The 19,759-nt window shown below is 49.2% G+C and overlaps 1 protein-coding gene across 1 annotated transcript in view; it reads left to right on the top strand.

Moving 5' to 3' along the window:
- acp2 (acid phosphatase 2, lysosomal) overlaps nt 1-18,454 on the top strand; it is a 76,678-nt gene extending 58,224 nt beyond the window's left edge. The window contains exons 6-11 of the mRNA XM_059975376.1: nt 4,726-4,821; nt 5,345-5,477; nt 9,829-9,920; nt 10,719-10,822; nt 13,673-13,848; nt 15,315-18,454. Coding sequence (XP_059831359.1) covers nt 4,726-4,821; nt 5,345-5,477; nt 9,829-9,920; nt 10,719-10,822; nt 13,673-13,848; nt 15,315-15,463 — 750 coding nt within the window. The 3' untranslated portion in view covers nt 15,464-18,454. The remainder of the gene's footprint in view (nt 1-4,725; nt 4,822-5,344; nt 5,478-9,828; nt 9,921-10,718; nt 10,823-13,672; nt 13,849-15,314) is intronic.
- Nucleotides 18,455-19,759: the final 1,305 nt, after the last annotated feature.

Genomic DNA, 19,759 nt, shown 5'->3' with positions numbered 1-19,759 from the left:
AGTGCCATCTGCTTGTGTTTGACTGGTTTCCCTCTCCTCGCTCGCTGCTGTCGGACAAAGGTGCAGTGGTCTTGGGTAGGGTTTGATCATTGCTGTTTGTTAATTGGACTTGTTTTAAGAGGACTCTGAAGTTCATATTATGTGTGTTTCTGGTTTCTCCTTTTTTATTGCTATTTTGTGCACTTCCACACTTACTGGCTCTGCAATCTACATTTAATGAGCGACGCAGTGCTGAACTGTTCATCCCTAGACCGTTTCAAGGACTGCGGTGTGACGTTCGATACTCTGTGTGTTATTCACTTGTTTTGTGCCAATTACATGATTTTTTTTTAGTGTGTTTGGTGTTTGATGTTTTCTTTGTTTTGTGGCTGTTTGTGAGAAAGTGAATTTCAGGATTGGATACTGCATACAGTGTGTACTTTGAATCCTTGAATCTTTGAAGTGTAAACCCAGGCAGCTAGGTGGTGAGGAAGGCATATGGCAGAAGTTGGGGCAGGGAATATAAAGTTCTCGTAAGTTTCTAAAACACTGATTAGATCACAAAGCCTTGTGTGGTGTTCCGGTTGCCACATTGCAGGAAGAATGCGATTGTGCTGAAGTGAGTGCAGGGAAGGTTCATCAGGATCTTGCCTGGACTGAAGAACTCTAGTTATGGGGAGAGATTGATTAGGCTGGACTTTATCCTTTCAGTACGGGGCTAGCCAAAGGTGTTATTGTTGATTTTAAACTCATTTTTTATTATCACAAGGCCCTGCTGGACCTTAAAAACTTGCAGGACTGCAGGTCTACCCTATCAGGAAGTTGTCTGTTGATGGAGAAACTGGAGGAGCAACACAGAAAACCTACAGCACAATACAGGCCCTTCAACCCACAATGCTGTGCCAAATACGTACTTACTTTAGAAATTGCCCAGGGTTACCCATAGCCCTCTATTTTTCTAAGCTCCATGTACCTACCCAGGAGTCTCTTAAAAGACCCGATCGTATCTGCCTCCACCTCCGTTGCCAGCAGCCCATTCCACACACTCACCACTCTCTGTGTAGAAGAACAAAACTTACCCCTGACATCTCCTACTTCCAAGCATCTAAAAACTGCGCCCTGTCTTGTTAACCATTTCAGCCCTGCGGAAAAGCCTCTGACACGACTTGGTGTGGATCGTGCTGCTGTTGGTGTGAGAGGAGTCAGTGTGCAGTCCAACAGCCGCTGATTGCCTTAGTCGCTGTTCTTGTGATCACAAGACCCTGTGGACATTGTTGATGGAGAATGCTGCAAGTCGGACTCACTGATTTATTGGTAGATGGCAGGGAACCTGCGTGGCCTTGTTGTAGCGAGATCTAGGCCTCAAACTCAGTGTCACCTGTTTACTGTCGCCCAGTAGAGAGGTGTTGGAGTCAGTGTGCTAAACCGGAGTGCCAGGGGCAGTGTGGCGTGGCATCCCCGCCCCCAGTGCTCGCTCAGCTGAAGACAAGTTTGATTACAGAGCGCTGCAACATTCATGGCCTTGGGGTGTTGGCTTTTTTTGTGTGACTGATCTTGTATGTGCTTGCTATTTTATGTGCTATAGCTGTCTTGTGCTGTGTGTGACTGTTGGTACTGTACTGTGTTTTGCAGCTTGGCCCCGGAGTAATGCTGTTTCATTTGGTTGTATTCACTTGTGGTTGAGTAACAATAAATTTGAACTTGATTTCCTTGGAGTGGGGCTGAGGGGTAACCTGACACAGGCATTGAAAGATATTTGATAAGGTACCCCATGCAAGGAGGCATGGGATCCAAGGGGACATTGCTTTGTGGATCCAGAACTGGCTTGCCCACAGAAGGCAAAGAATCATTGTAGACGGTCATATTCTGCATGGAGGTCGGTGACCAGTGGTGTGCCTCAGGGATCTGTTCTGGGACCCTTCTCAGTGATTTTCATAAATTTACTAATTATGTTCATATTTTTACAAATTTACTAACCCATCCCTCCACTTCCTCACCTGGATGAGGAAGTGGAGAGATGGGTTAGTAAATTCGCTGATGACAAAGGTTGGGGGTGTTGTGGATAGTGTGGAGGGCTGTCAGAGGTTACAGCGGGACATTGGTAGGATGCAAAACTGGGCTGAGAAGTGGCAGATGGAGTTCAACCCAGTTAAGGGTGAGGTGGTTAATTTTGGTTGGTCAAATATGATGGCAGAATATAGCATTAATGGCAAGACTGTTGGCAGTGTGGAGGATCAGAGGGATCTTGGGGTCCGAGTCCATAGGACACTCAAAGCTGCTGCGCAGGTTGACTCTGTGGTTAAAAAGGCATACGGTGCATTGGCCTTCATCAACCATAGGATTGAGTTTAGGAGCTGAGAGGTAATGTTGCAGCTATATAGGACCTTGGTCAGACCCCTCTTGGAGTACTGTGCTCAGTTCTGGTCGCCTCACTACAGGAAGGATGTGGAAACTATAGAAAGGGTACAGAGGAGATTTACAAGGATGTTGCCTGGATTGGGGAGCATGCCTTATGAGAATAGGTTGAGTGAACTTGGCCTTTTCTCCTTGGAGCGATGGAGGATGAGAGGTGACCTGATAGAGATGTATAAGATGATGAGAGCCATTAATCATGTGGATAGTCAGAGGCTTTTTCCCCAGGGTTGAAATGGCTATCATGAGAGGGCACAGTTTTAAAGTGCTTGGAAGTAGGTACAGTGAGATGTCAAGGTGAGTTTTTTATTCAGAGAGTGGTGCTGCCAGCGTCGGTGGTGGAGGTGGATGTGATAGGGTCTTTTAAGAGACTCCTGGATAGGTACATGGAGCTTAGGAAAATAGAGGGCTATGGGTAACCCTAGGCAATTTCAAAAGTAAGTACACGTTGGGCATAGCATTGTGGGCTGAAGGGCCTGTGTTGTGGGCTGAAGGGCCTGTATTGTGGGCTGAAGGGCCTGTGTTGTGGGCTGAAGGGCCTGTGTTGTGGGCTGAAGGGCCTGTATTGTGGGCTGAAGGGCCTGTGTTGTGGGCTGAAGGGCCTGTATTGTGGGCTGAAGGGCCTGTGTTGTGGGCTGAAGGGCCTGTATTGTGGGCTGAAGGGCCTGTGTTGTGGGCTGAAGGGCCTGTATTGTGGGCTGAAGGGCCTGTGTTGTGGGCTGAAGGGCCTGTGTTGTGGGCTGAAGGGCCTGTATTGTGGGCTGAAGGGCCTGTGTTGTGGGCTGAAGGGCCTGTGTTGTGGGCTGAAGGGCCTGTATTGTGGGCTGAAGGGCCTGTGTTGTGGGCTGAAGGGCCTGTGTTGTGGGCTGAAGGGCCTGTATTGTGGGCTGAAGGGCCTGTATTGTGGGCTGAAGGGCCTGTGTTGTGGGCTGAAGGGCCTGTATTGTGGGCTGAAGGGCCTGTGTTGTGGGCTGAAGGGCCTGTATTGTGGGCTGAAGGGCCTGTGTTGTGGGCTGAAGGGCCTGTGTTGTGGGCTGAAGGGCCTGTATTGTGGGCTGAAGGGCCTGTGTTGTGGGCTGAAGGGCCTGTATTGTGGGCTGAAGGGCCTGTATTGTGGGCTGAAGGGCCTGTGTTGTGGGCTGAAGGGCCTGTATTGTGGGCTGAAGGGCCTGTGTTGTGGGCTGAAGGGCCTGTATTGTGGGCTGAAGGGCCTTTGTTGTGGGCTGAAGGGCCTGTATTGTGGGCTGAAGGGCCTGTGTTGTGGGCTGAAGGGCCTGTATTGTGGGCTGAAGGGCCTGTGTTGTGGGCTGAAGGGCCTGTGTTGTGGGCTGAAGGGCCTGTATTGTGGGCTGAAGGGCCTGTGTTGTGGGCTGAAGGGCCTGTATTGTGGGCTGAAGGGCCTGTGTTGTGGGCTGAAGGGCCTGTGTTGTGGGCTGAAGGGCCTGTATTGTGGGCTGAAGGGCCTGTGTTGTGGGCTGAAGGGCCTGTATTGTGGGCTGAAGGGCCTGTGTTGTGGGCTGAAGGGCCTGTGTTGTGCTGTAGGTTTTCTATATTTCTAAGGGAGAGCAGCACTTTACCTGAAGTTGGGGAAGTCGATGTTCATGCTGTCAGGGTTTAGGTTACCCAGGTAGATTATGAGGTGTTGTCCTCTTACTTTTTATTAAGCTTCATTCTGGCAGAGGAGGTGACCAAGGCCAGACAGGTCGGTGGAGAATTAAAATGGCTGGCATTGGGAGTTCCAGATGACCATGGTGAACACAGCACAGATGTGTGGCCAACTGGCCTCACCATTAGGAACACTGGATGCAATAAGCAAGTCTGCCTCAGCTGTAAGGGCTGTTTAGGGCTTCGGATGGTGCTGAGGCAGGCTCAGGCATTACACTCCTGCAGATTACAGTTAAAATGCCTGAGGCGTTGGGGGTATAGCTGGGGAGGGATGTCGATGAGAGAATGATGGAGACTACCAGCTCTTGGTCCAACCCTTCCATTCACCTCTTTCCACTGGCCATCTCCTCTCTATCTTTCATTCTTGATGAAGGGTCTTAACTTGAAACGTTGACTACCCATTTCCTTTCTGACAGACTGAGTTCCTCCGGCATCATTGAATTCTGCTGCGTATTTCCAGGATCTGCAGTTCTTGTGTCTCTGATCTGGATACTGCTGTTACAGGAATGGTTTGGAAAATGTCAGAATTAACGTTTTGGACAGAAGTCTGAACTCTTTGTGAATACCTTGGTTCAGGGAATCCAAGAATGATGTAACAGTGATTCTGTCTTTTCTCAGTGAACCACCGCTTCTTCTGATTAACATTTGCTCCTTTCCCATCTCTCTAAGGAATTCCTGGACATGCTTGTGAATGCCACTGGGGTTCCCAGAGAGAAGATGTCATTAAGAACCATTTCGTTGATTTACGACACCCTGTTTTGTGAGGTGAGCACCATAGACTTCTGACAAACTGCAGTTGTTTTACAGATGAACAGAGAACAGGGGCACTTACGTACACGTGCACACATACACGTACACATACACACACACATGCGTGTGCACATTTACACACATGCGTGTGCACATTTACACACATACACGCCCCTCATTCATTTCCTTACCCCTGCAGAGCTCCCAATCTTTGGATGTAAGATCTGACTTTGGTTATGTGCATGTGACAGTGAAAAGGGGGTGACAGTAAGCATGGGGTTCTGATGCAGTGGGTAAGCTGTGGATAATGTGCTGATATTTTCTTTAGTGGAGAATTGGGCTAAGAGATCACTGAGGTGAAGAGCAGTTTGTTACGAGATTTGACCGGATTGGCTGAAGTTCTGGAGGTATTTCCAAAGGCAGCGTTCTGGTACAGTGGCCGTTGTGATAAACGTGCGCTGCTGGCTGGTCAGGGCTCAGGTGTGTTCAGGCTGTTTGCAGTGTCAGCATGTAACCAGCAGCCATTTCATCTTGGCAGCAACTCAACAACAAAACTGTGCCTTCCTGGGTGACCCCTTCTGTCATGGAGCGCCTGAGGTTGCTCAAGGAATTCTCTTTCCATGTCGCATATGGAGTGTACAAGCAAGAGGAGAAGTCGCGGCTCCAGGGAGGTGAGTTTTCCCAGGGTCTCAGCTGGACCCAAGAAGGGAAAAGAAGGCATAAAAAAAGGACCCATCTGATCTCCACCCCACACTCCCACCCCACACTGACCCATCTGATCCCCACCCCACACTGACCCATCTGATGTCACCCCACACTGACCCATCTGATCACACCCCACACTGACCCATCTGATCCCCACCCCACACTGACCCATCTGATCCCCACCCCACACTGACCCATCTGATGTCACCCCACACTGACCCATCTGATCCCACCCCACACTGACCCATCTGATCCCCACCCCACACTGACCCATCTGATCCCCACCCCACACTGACCCATCTGATCCCACCCCACACTGACCCATCTGATCACACCCCACACTGACCCATCTGATCCTCACCCCACACTGACCCATCTGATCCCCACCCCACACTGACCCATCTGATCACACCCCACACTGACCCATCTGATGTCACCCCACACTGACCCATCTGATGTCACCCCACACTGACCCATCTGATCCCCACCCCACACTGACCCATCTGATCCCCACCCCACACTGACCCATCTGATCCCACCCCACACTGACCCATCTGATCCCCACCCCACACTGACCCATCTGATCCCACCCCACACTGACCCATCTGATCCCCACCCCACACTGACCCATCTGATCCCCACCCCACACTGACCTATCTGATCACCACCCCACACTGACCCATCTGATCCCCACCCCACACTGACCCATCTGATCACACCCCACACTGACCCATCTGATCCCACCCCACACTGACCCATCTGATCCCCACCCCACACTGACCCATCTGATCACACCCCACACTGACCCATCTGATCCCCACCCCACACTGACCCATCTGATCCCACCCCACACTGACCCATCTGATCCCCACCCCACACTGACCCATCTGATCCCACCCCACACTGACCCATCTGATCCCCACCCCACACTGACCCATCTGATCCCCACCCCACACTGACCCATCTGATCCCACCCCACACTGACCCATCTGATCCCACCCCACACTGACCCATCTGATGTCACCCCACACTGACCCATCTGATCCCCACCCCACACTGACCCATCTGATCCCCACCCCACACTGACCCATCTGATCCCCACCCCACACTGACCCATCTGAGCACACCCCACACTGACCCATCTGATCCCACCCCACACTGACCCATCTGATCACACCCCACACTGACCCATCTGATCCCCACCCCACACTGACCCATCTGATCACACCCCACACTGACCCATCTGATCCCCACCCCACACTGACCCATCTGATCCCCACCCCACACTGACCCATCTGATCCCCACCCCACACTGACCCATCTGATCACACCCCACACTGACCCATCTGATCCCCACCCCACACTGACCCATCTGATCCCCACCCCACACTGACCAATCTGATCCCCACCCCACACTGACCCATCTGATGTCACCCCACACTGACCCATCTGATCCCCACCCCACACTGATCCATCTGATCCCCACCCCACACTGACCCATCTGATCCCACCCCACACTGACCCATCTGATCCCCACCCCACACTGACCCATCTGATCCCCACCCCACACTGACCCATCTGATCACACCCCACACTGACCCATCTGATCACACCCCACACTGACCCATCTGATCCCCACCCCACACTGACCCATCTGATCACACCCCACACTGACCTATCTGATGTCACCCCACACTGACCCATCTGATCCCCACCCCACACTGACCCATCTGATCCCCACCCCACACTGACCCATCTGATCCCCACCCCACACTGACCCATCTGATCCCACCCCACACTGACCCATCTGATCCCCACCCCACACTGACCCATCTGATCCCCACACCACACTGACCCATCTGATCACACCCCACACTGACCCATCTGATCCCCACCCCACACTGACCTATCTGATCCCCACCCCACACTGACCCATCTGATCCCCACCCCACACTGACCCATCTGATCCCCACCCCAACTGACCTATCTGATCCCCACCCCACACTGACCCATCTGATCCCCACCCCACACTGACCCAACTGATCCCCACCCCACACTGACCCATCTGATCCCACCCCACACTGACCCATCTGATCCCCACCCCACACTGACCCATCTGATCCCCACCCCACACTGACCCATCTGATCCCACCCCACACTGACCCATCTGATCCCCACCCCACACTGACCCATCTGATCCCCACCCCACACTGACCCATCTGATCCCACCCCACACTGACCCATCTGATCCCACCCCACACTGACCCATCTGATCCCCACCCCACACTGACCCATCTGATCCCCACCCCACACTGACCCATCTGATCCCACCCCACACTGACCCATCTGATCCCACCCCACACTGACCCATCTGATCCCCACCCCACACTGACCCATCTGATCACACCCCACACTGACCCATCTGATCCCCACCCCACACTGACCCATCTGATCCCACCCCACACTGACCCATCTGATCCCCACCCCACACTGACCCATCTGATCCCACCCCACACTGACCCATCTGATCCCCACCCCACACTGACCCATCTGATCCCCACCCCACACTGACCCATCTGATCCCACCCCACACTGACCCATCTGATCCCACCCCACACTGACCCATCTGATGTCACCCCACACTGACCCATCTGATCCCCACCCCACACTGACCCATCTGATCCCCACCCCACACTGACCCATCTGATCCCCACCCCACACTGACCCATCTGAGCACACCCCACACTGACCCATCTGATCCCACCCCACACTGACCCATCTGATCACACCCCACACTGACCCATCTGATCCCCACCCCACACTGACCCATCTGATCACACCCCACACTGACCCATCTGATCCCCACCCCACACTGACCCATCTGATCCCCACCCCACACTGACCCATCTGATCCCCACCCCACACTGACCCATCTGATCACACCCCACACTGACCCATCTGATCCCCACCCCACACTGACCCATCTGATCCCCACCCCACACTGACCAATCTGATCCCCACCCCACACTGACCCATCTGATGTCACCCCACACTGACCCATCTGATCCCCACCCCACACTGATCCATCTGATCCCCACCCCACACTGACCCATCTGATCCCACCCCACACTGACCCATCTGATCCCCACCCCACACTGACCCATCTGATCCCCACCCCACACTGACCCATCTGATCACACCCCACACTGACCCATCTGATCACACCCCACACTGACCCATCTGATCCCCACCCCACACTGACCCATCTGATCACACCCCACACTGACCTATCTGATGTCACCCCACACTGACCCATCTGATCCCCACCCCACACTGACCCATCTGATCCCCACCCCACACTGACCCATCTGATCCCCACCCCACACTGACCCATCTGATCCCACCCCACACTGACCCATCTGATCCCCACCCCACACTGACCCATCTGATCCCCACCCCACACTGACCCATCTGATCCCCACACCACACTGACCCATCTGATCACACCCCACACTGACCCATCTGATCCCCACCCCACACTGACCTATCTGATCCCCACCCCACACTGACCCATCTGATCCCCACCCCACACTGACCCATCTGATCCCCACCCCAACTGACCTATCTGATCCCCACCCCACACTGACCCATCTGATCCCCACCCCACACTGACCCATCTGATCCCCACCCCAACTGACCTATCTGATCCCCACCCCACACTGACCCATCTGATCCCCACCCCACACTGACCCAACTGATCCCCACCCCACACTGACCCATCTGATCCCACCCCACACTGACCCATCTGATCCCCACCCCACACTGACCCATCTGATCCCCACCCCACACTGACCCATCTGATCCCACCCCACACTGACCCATCTGATCCCCACCCCACACTGACCCATCTGATCCCCACCCCACACTGACCCATCTGATCCCACCCCACACTGACCCATCTGATCCCACCCCACACTGACCCATCTGATCCCCACCCCACACTGACCCATCTGATCCCACCCCACACTGACCCATCTGATCACACCCCACACTGACCCATCTGATCCCCACCCCACACTGACCCATCTGATCCCCACCCCACACTGACCCATCTGATCCCACCCCACACTGACCCATCTGATCACACCCCACACTGACCCATCTGATGCCACCCCACACTGACCCACTCCCTGATAGGATATCTGCATCCTTGTGCCTAGTGCCAGCTTGGGGAGTAATCTGTGACATTACTGAACTGGTATCAGTTCCTGGACTGACTTCATGCTATTCCCTTTTGACTTTGCTTTCTTGTTCTAGGTATGCTCGTGAAGAAAATTCTCCAGAATATTGAACAATCGTTGAAGTCGTCATCTCCAACACCAAACCCGAAACTGATCATGTACTCAGCGGTGAGTCCTTCTGGTGTTAGATACCGGAACCAGCAGTGTTGTGTCTACCTCGGGTCCTCAGTTTAGCTACATAAGGTCACCACTGAGAAAATATAGATGCAAAACAGAGATGCTGGCAATCCAGAGCAACATAAAATGCTGGAAGAACTCACTGGCTCAAGGAAACATCTATGAAGGGAAATTGACAGCTAACAGTTTGGGTTGAGACCCTTCATTAAGACTAGAATGGAAGAGGAAGAAAGAAGAATTAGAAAGTGGGGCAGAGGAAGGGCTACAGGCTGGCCAGTGATAAGGGGAAGGTTGGGTGGGTGGGGGAGAAGGGATGGTGAGAAGCTGGAAGGTGATTGGTGGAAGAGGTAGCGGGCTGAAGAAGGAGGAATCTGATAGGCAAGGACAGTGGTCTATGAAAGAAAGGGAAGGACAAAGGGCACCAAAGTTAGATGATGAGAAGGGATACTAGGGAATGGAAATTAATAAATTGTAAATAAATAGATCGATAAATTATATCACGATTGACTATATTGGGTACACCCTTCATTGAAGGTGTCCAACACCCCTGTGTGGGTTCGAGAGTTCTTTCAACTTGATACATTTGTAGAGGGTCCCTTCTGGTGCTGTGTGCTGTTGTGGTCTTGGTGCCATAACCTGGAACACTGCTGGGCTTGACCGGTAAAACTGCATAGTTCGTGATGTTTGATCTAAGACAGTTTATGTACAAAGCCATAGTTTGTGCGGGTGTAGCCGGTGTTCTTGAGTGAATTACTTCTGTAATTATGAACAATATTAATCTGTTTTCAGCACGACACAACAATTGCAGCTCTTCAAGTGGCTCTGAGTGTTTACAGTCTGTCTGCCCCTTACGCTGCCTGCCACATGGTTGAGCTGTACCTGGAGGATGATGGGTAGGTCCTGCTGTGGAATCAACATGCAGTGCACTGGCACTTCTAGCTGCACCTCTTCGGGATCCCGTTTGCTGGGCTTTGATCTGTCTGCTGACTGTGGGAGGAGTGTTTCAGCTTCCTGGACAGGGTCTGCAGGCACTGGGGTTCTGCCTTAGTCCTAGTGCACGTTTCCCTAAAGGTTAATTTGTAGTTTAAGTCAATGGTAAGGAAGGCAAATACAATGTTAGCATTCATTTCGAGAGGACTAGAATACAAGAGCAAAGATGTGATGCTGAGGCTTTTAAGGCACTGGTCAGACTGCACTTGTAGGATTGTCAGCAGTTTTGTAAAAAAGGATGTGCTGGCACTGGCAAGGGTCCTGAGGAGATTAATGAGAATGAGCCCGAGAATGAAAGGGTTAATGTATGAGGAGCATTTGATTGCTCTGGGCCTGTTCCTGCTGGAGTTTAGAAGAATTACGATGGCAGGAGAGGGTGGGGTGGAATCTCATTGAAACCTTTAAAATATTGAAAAGCTCAAGTAGAGTGAATGTGGAGAGGATGTTTCCTTTAGTGGGGGAGTCTAGGACCAGAGGGCATAGATGGAGAGGATATTTCCTACAGGGGTGAGTCTAGGACTAGAGGGCACAGATAGAGTGAATGCAGAGAGGATGTCTCCTATATTGGGGGGAGTCTAAGAACAGAGGTCATAGATAGAGTGGATGTGGACAGGATGTTTCCTATAGGGGGTGAGTCTAGGACCAGAGGGCACAGCATCAGAATAGGGACTGCTATTTAGAACAGAAATGAGAAGGAATTTCTTTAGCCAGATGGTAATGAATCTGTGGAATTCAGTGCACAGCTGAGAAGGCCAAGTCATTGATTATATTTAAAGCAGAGTTTGGTAGGTTCTTGGTTAGTCAGGGCATCAAAGGTTACAGGGAGAAGGCAGGAAAATGGGGTTGAGAGAGGTAATAAATTGGCCATGATGGAATGATGGAGGAGACTTGATGGACAAAGTGGTCTAATTCTACTCCTATGTCTTTTGTCAACCAAGACTCTTCTGAAGCAGAAGAACAGAAAATGCAGGAAACACTTGGAGTTCAGGTCTGGTCTCCACATTATAGGGTGGATATGGAAGCTTTAGAGAGGGTGCAGAGGATTATGAGGGTAGGTTGAGCAAGCTGGCACTTTCTTCTTTAGAGTGAAGGAGGGTGTAAGATGACTCGATAGAGGTGTACAAAATGATAAAGAGGCATTGATTGAGTGGACAACCAAAGGATTTTTTTTTTCTCAAGGGGAAATTGACTAATATGAGAGTGCATAATTTTAGGGTGATTGGAGGAAGATATTAGGGGTGGGGGAGATGTCAGCTAGGTTTTTTACAGAGTAGTGGATACATTAGAACATAAGAAATGGGAGTAGGCCATCTGGCCTTCAAGCCTGCTCCACCATTCAATAAGATCATGGCTGATCTGGCCATGGACTCATCTCCACCTACCTTTCTTTATCCCATAACCCTCAATTCCCCGAATATGCAAAAATCTATCCAACCTCTTAAATATATTTATTGACGTACCGGCTTTATTGGGCAGAGAATTTCACAGATTTACCACTCTTTGGAACAAGCAGTTCCTCTTCATCTCCATCTTAAATCTACTCTCCCGAATCTTGAGGCTGTGTCCCACAGATCTAGTCTCAGCTACCAGTGGAAACAAATTTCCTGCCTCTATCTTATCTATCCCTTTAATAATTTTATATGTTTCTGTAAGATCTCCCCTCATCCTTCTGAATTCCACCATGTACAGTCCCAGGCAACTCAATCTCTCCTCATAGTCTAAGCCCCTCATGTCTGGAATCAACCTGGTGAACTTCCTCTGCACCACCTCCACAGCCAGTATATCCTTCCCCAAGTAAGGAGACCAGAACTGCACACAGTACTCCAGGTGCAGCCTCACCAGTACCCTGTACAGTTGCAGCATAACCTCCCTGTTCTTAAATTCAGGCCCTCTAGCAATGAAGACCAACATCCCATTTGATGTCTTGATAGCCTGCTGCACCTGAAAACCAATCTTTTGTGATTCATGTACAAGCACTCTTAAGTCCTTCTGCACAGCAGAATGCTGGAATCTTTTACCATTTAAATAATAATTTTATCTTCCATTTTCCCTTCCAAAGTGGATGACCTCATATTTACCAACGTTGTACTACATCTGCCAGACCCTTACCCACTCACTTAGCCTATCTATATCTCTCCGTATCCTCTGCACGATTTGTTATCCACTCGATTTAGCGTCATCAGCAAAATTAGATACACTACCCCTGATCCCCACTTCCAGGTGTTTAGTGTATATTGTGAACAGTTGCAAGCCCAGCACCTGTACTGTCTATGTTCTGTGTGCTAGGTACTTAGCAAATCAGGTTGCAACTGGGGGAGAGAAACAGTTCAGATTTCTTGTATGTGGGAGTTGTTTATTGAGTTAGAGGTTGCTAAAGAAGGATGAGAAGTGTTCGGTCTTGGGGAAATGAGCGGAAGAAGGGAAACGGAATGTGGGGAAACTGGGGGCTGCCTGGAGGAGAGAGCAGGGAAGGATTCGGCTGAGTGGTCAGTGAACCAGGACATGGGGATAGGGAACACGAGGAAATTTGGAGAAATGAGGATATTGATAAGAGTGCAACAAAGTGTAACAGGTTTGTGGAGGGTTTGGGTGAAATGAGCAGAGCTGGCTTAGAGAGCCAGGAGTAGTGTTGGGGAGGGAGGAGGGAGCAACTCTTGGATGTGTACAAATCCTTGGCCTTCACCCAAGCCTCAACTGCAGAGATTAACAATGACATATTGTTCGGAAGTACTATATTACCTGCTGTTCTACAGGTCCTTCACTGTGGAGATGTACTACAGAAATGAAAGTTCTTCTGCACCATACCCCCTAACTCTTCCAGCCTGCACCCAAAAGTGTCCCTTGGATAAGTTCATCCAGATTGCCAAAAAAGTGGTTCCTGATGACTGGAGTAAGGAATGTGGCCATACCAGTAACCACCACCAAATCGGTAAGTCTCTGACAGAGGGCTGCCGTGTTAGTAGCAGCTGACCCCGACTGAGTAGCTGGCGATCATCCCTTCGAGTCTCAGCAATGCTTCTCCTATCCAATTTAATACAGAAGCAGCTTAATGATGTTAGGAGTTGGTCCCAGTAGTGGAGAGGGCCAGTAACTTGCATTGGAACTGTGACCCCTTGGCCCAACATGAACAACCCCTTGGCTGGACTATGGGGGTGGCCATGAGTGGGCAAGGGCCAGGTGAGAAGCAAAAAAGAGGCTGCATTATAACGGAGATGGGACTGGGAAACGTTCTTGTGACCTGAAGCAGCCTCCTGAAACAAAAATGATGGGTTTATTCAACCATTTTCTGTCCATTCACAGAATGCTCAATCCACATTACATTCTCCCACGCGCTTTCATTTAACCTTATGAAACCTTGGTTGATAACCTTATGTGAGGCCCCTTTATCAGCAATCTTCTGGAAGTCGCAGTGCTGTACATTCCCAGGTGCCATCGTCTACTGGATGGTTGGAAGCACCCTGACTGGCATCATATTCTGGTATGCCGGTTTGAATGTAAAGAGCTGCAGAGAGAAGTGGACTGGCCCAATACAGCACAGACACATTCCTCCCCTCCATCGGCAGTATCTGCAGGAGGTGCTATCCAATCCATTCACCATCTGGGCCATGCCTCCTTCTCATAGCTACCTTCTGGCAGGAAGCTTTAAATTCCACGCCATCTGATTCAAGAACAGTGGTGAGCTTTGCTGAGATCAGTGCTGTGCTGGTATATTCCTGTAACCTTGCGACTGTCCATTGTGTTGCATGATGCAAATTGCTTTGCTGCATGTCCAGGGCTGCAGGCTAATTGTTGCTTCCTGTAGATACACAACCGTGTGCAAAGGAGTAAACGAAGGCAATAAGATTGAAAAGTGCAGAAAAAAATTACAGGATGTTGTCAGGACTTGATCTCCGTTTTCGGGAAAGGTTGAATAGGTTAACACTTTATTCACTGGAGTTTAAGAGAATGAGGGGAGATTTGATAGAGGTATACAAAATTATGAGGGGTATAGATAGGGTAAATGCAAGCAGGCTTTTTCCACTGAGGTTGGGTGGGATGCCAACCATCAGTCATGGTGAAGGGTGAGAGGTGAAATGTTTAAAGGAACATCAGAATAGGAACTTGTTCATTCAGAGGGTGGTGAGATTGTGGAATGGGCATCCAGTGGGTTTGATTCCAATATCAAAGAGAAATTTGGATGGGTACGTGGATAGAAGGGGTTTGGTCCCGCTTCAGGTTGAGGAGAATAGTTAGTATGTTAGTTTGGCATGGACTAGATGGGCCAAATAGCCTGTTTCTACTCTTTGATTCAATGTGCAGTGAAGACCATGTGGTGACGAGAGTGCGTGGATGCGGGTTGTAGTCTAGGCAATACAGTAGCTTCCCTGACACCCTGCTCTCTCCCTCTCTTCACAGAGCTGATCCTGGCCCTGGCTGTGGGCTGCTGTCTTGTCCTGCTCCTCATTATGCTGACTGCACTGCTCATTTGCCGGAACAAAGGTCAATACTTGGGCTACCAGAAAGTGGCTGAAGAAAATGAGGGGACCGAAAGGACTTTGTTCTGATCAGGACAAAGAATAAAGAGAAGCCATGTGACTGGGGGGGGTGGGTGGTGGGCAGTCTGACCATAGCTGAGGCAGCTTACTTTCCATAGACGCTGCCTGGCCTGCTGAGTTCCTCCAGCATTTTGTGTGTTGCTCGTATTTCCGGCATCTGCAGATTTTCTCTTGTTTGTGACTCCCTCCAGTTTGTCACTCTTCAGGTTTACCTATCACCCTCTGTTTCTCTCCTCCCCCACCCTTTTTAAATCTACTCCTCAGCTTTTTTTCTCCAGTCCTACCAAAGGGTTTTGGCCTCAAACGTCGACTGTACCCTTTTCCTAGATGCTGCCTGGCCTGCTCCTCCAGCATTTTGTGTTTGTTACTCTAAATTGGTTTTGATTTGTGCAATAGGCAGGGTTTAACTCCACTCTTTAGGTTGCCTGAAGTGTAATTTCTGCAGAAAAGCAATACTGTTAGAGTAAAGGCAAATGTAGACAAAAAATCTGCACTGGATACTTGATTCTGTAGTGAAGCTGGATGGGAACAGTGAACTCTGTCCCATCACCATTCCAGTAGACACAAGGATGCTTGGTCTCTGGCACCTCTGGGAGCTGCCAGCTCAGTCTCATCACGGCCATTGGTGTACAAGGTGTGCGTGGTGTAGAGGCACTTCACAAGGTGTTGTACCATTGGCTGCAGCTTCTCTACATTCCAGTCATGTGCCACGAGATAAAACAACCAAACGATGCTCTATGGTCTGTTGAGTAATGTTTGGGACAGCAAGTATTGCTTTTGGTCTTTTTCACCATTATCCCCATTTCCACCTCTTGAGCCCTGGGAAATGCTGCATGGGAATCAATATTTTTCTCAGTGTCAGTGTTGTGTTCTGGTGGGAATTGTTACATCCAGTGCAAACATTTACATCTGTGGTTCTTTTGCCTTCCAATAGAAAATTCACCTGCTGCTTTTCATTTGGAAATGTTGATTTTTTAATATATAGTTTAAAAAAAGCGAGCCCGTGATGCTAAGTGAGTTTGCATTGTTTGCATAGTTGGGAGGGAAAGTCTAGGAGAGAAAGAATCAAGATTATTCCACAACGACTTACTTGTAGTGATGGGGAATGCAAGTTCTCATGGAAGATTCCTTTACACTCCTCTTTTCTCCTCAGCTGATACTCTTTCTAAAATTTGTTATCTTTAATCTGTTGGTTCAGTTCTATTTGTAAATGTCAAGGCTAGCCGGTGTGTATTTTGGGGGGTCGGCATGGACAGGTTGGGCTGAAGGACCTCCATGCTGTATTGCTCTATGACTTACAGCTGGAAGGCTAGGGAGGGAGGAAGTGACTGATGATGCTGTGCAGTTGTGAAAACCCAAATGACCTTCAGTGACCCTTACCTGGTCTGTCTCCAGTGTGAAGTGGTTTAACCAGTTGCCCAGTGTATCAATTAAAAGACAGTTCATTACTGTTCCCTTAATATCAGAATGTAATTGCTGAACTTGTTGAAACTCCTCCCCCCTACCCACCCCCACAGTTTTATTCTGCCCCCTGCCCCCTTCCTTTCTGTTGTGATGGAAATGAGAAAGATTATTTGGGTCTCAAAGGCAAGAGCTCTGGACACACAATTTTAATAATAAGGAGTTTATTTACAAGGGGAGAAAAGCTTGTGAACAACACAAGCGGCTACAATATTCGCACAAACACGCTTAGAATAGAGGAGCATGGGAAAAGTCGGGTCTGCAGTACAATACACGGGAAGACGGTGTAGGGACGGTGTACAGGTACACATACAAGCAAGGGAAAAGTAACTACAATATATGCCACCCCTTGGCTATGGGCAGGCATGGCTCTTTGCTAAAGGGACCACAATAAACGCTCCCACAACCCTATTCAATGCACATCTTGCCACATGTCTCCAGTGCTGTTCTGCAGTCGTCAGCCTGGAGTGAAGCAGGGTGGTCCTTTGAGGATGGCAAAAGAGAGCGAGCCAAGCACATGTAGAACCTTTTATAGGTCAGGGGGCCAACAGCTTGGTGCTAGACAGGTTAATCCAATTAAGGTGGACAATGGTTAAATGTGCATTGATTAGTTGGGAGGGGCGAAATGTTGACTTGCAGGTGGTGTGACCTCCGACCAGGTGAGGGCAGTGCTGTCATGTGACAGGCGCAGCTGTCTGGTTACACTTTCCCAGTCCTGAAATGTCAGCTGATAATTCCTCTCTATTGATGCTGAGGGGAATAAACAGTTGATGTTTCTCCAGTGTTTTATGTGTTGCTCAAGATCCGCTGGTTCTTCTTCAGAAATAACTTGTCCTTCACTATCGGCACTTGTATAACTGGAAATCAGAAAATTGAGGCAATTTGACAAAAATCATTTATGACATCCTTTTTGTTCTATAACTGCTGCTCTTTCAGTGTTAAAGCTATAAACACTCCTTGATAAGTTATATATTAATAACAGTCATATTGAGGTCCGTTCCTCTGGAAGGGAATGGTCCTCCACAAGATAGGACTAATCAAAACATTTAAGAGGATATCTTTTCCATAAAGAATGTCAAAGTCTATAATTCTCCTTCTCCCAAACTGAAGGGATACTACTTAATGTTGGAACTTAGCAAAGTTGAAGAAATTAAAGGGGTTAAAGAGTAATTTTGATGTTGCTGACACACCAGAGGATGTGGTGTTAATTATACACTGTTTTCTGAACATGCTAGACATTGTTCTCAAAATTGCTAGACTAAGGTTTAAATAAAGAACTGCCTGATGAGACAATGTCCTAACACAGGTTCTTAGAACAATGATTCACCAAAGGATCAATTACTTTATAAATACCTTATGTTACTGTTGCTGGGCAGTAAAGAAGAAATTGCACAATTGCTTAACAAGTGTACGCAACTACATGTGTATAAAAGAGCCATGCTTGTACAAGTAATTGGAGACCCCAATGCAGACTCCAAGAGAGTGCTGAAGGAAGGTTTTCCCTAGTAGCAAGCTACTAATAAAAAAGCTGCTGCTTTATCTTCCGTAGTACTGTGTGTTCTTGCATCCGGTAATGAGTAATAATTAGAAGTAAGGTTTAACAATTTGGTGAGCCAGCCTGGAATCCAAGACGAGGCATCCTCGTAAAACGGCATCAGTGATTGGCTTGGTGGCAGCGACCTGAGATGGATGGGCCCACAAGATAAGATTTACCTTGATTTCTCTCATTGTCCACCTTGATGACCCTTTCCTCTACGGAAATCTTCTGATGGACTCCTGAAGAACCATTAAGATTACCCAAGTACTATGGTAAGAATAATGGGCTTGAGGATTCACCCTGGTATAATAAAAAAAAAGTGGGCTTGAGGATTCTCCCTGATATAAGAAGAGTGGGCTTGAGGTTTTGTGCTGGTGTAAGGAGAGTTAGAGGATTCACTCTGGTATAAATACGTTTTGAAGTAAGCTTACAATAATTTGCCTGTCTTGAACACCCTGCTTTAGACCAGTTGTTAAGAGGGGAAATCCCCCACGTGAAGGTCTGGACCCTGATGTGGGTGCAGGGAGACAGGGCACGAGATTAATGGATTAAGGAAAAATGGGTCAGACTGTTGATAAATCAGGACCGGATACTCCCTTGTTCAAAATTTGTAAGGAGAATCCTAGGGAGGAGAACAATTTTCACAAATTATCTGGCTCATTAAATAAGAAACTGGGAGATGGAATGTGGCCATAGGGGGAACCTGAAATATGGAGAAGTTCATTAATGCAGAAAAGGCAATGTGGAAATGAAATTCAGGGGAAAAATGGAAAATTTTAATGTCAACATGGAGAAAAACGGCTGAGGAATTAACTAATAATTCTAGGCAAAGTAGTTGGGAACATAATGCACGGAGAAGAGGGAGGAGTGTATGTGACAGGGAAGGCAAACCCAAGCCATGGGAAGTGTTGAAGTATCAGTGTGAGGAGCATGATAAAGGAGAGGAAAGGGGGGAGAAAATGGGAGAAGGAACTGGTGTTACACAGCGGGGTGGCGGACGAACCCAAGTGCAGAACACGGGCGCAGAGGCAGAGTTGGGAGGCGCACTTGACGTAGCGAGCGTGGAATCAGTATCCAGGAGCAATGCTAGACTTAGAACTGGCAGCTCCTTGTTGTGATCACAGGGTTTTCATATGGCATTTGCTGATGGAAAGGAGGTGTGTGTAGATAGTGGAACTTGGGAATGATTGGAAATTAAACAAAGGGATTGAGGCCCAATTCCTGAGGTAAATAGCAAAGGGTGGGGGGGGGGGGGATTGCCAGAAGGGACCATGACAACTGGACGGGGACATGAGGGTGCTAATTAC

This window comes from Hypanus sabinus, chromosome 7, assembly GCF_030144855.1.
Source record: "Hypanus sabinus isolate sHypSab1 chromosome 7, sHypSab1.hap1, whole genome shotgun sequence".
In the NCBI taxonomy this organism is placed as follows: domain Eukaryota; kingdom Metazoa; phylum Chordata; class Chondrichthyes; order Myliobatiformes; family Dasyatidae; genus Hypanus; species Hypanus sabinus.
This window is presented reverse-complemented; position numbering and strand designations above follow the sequence as displayed.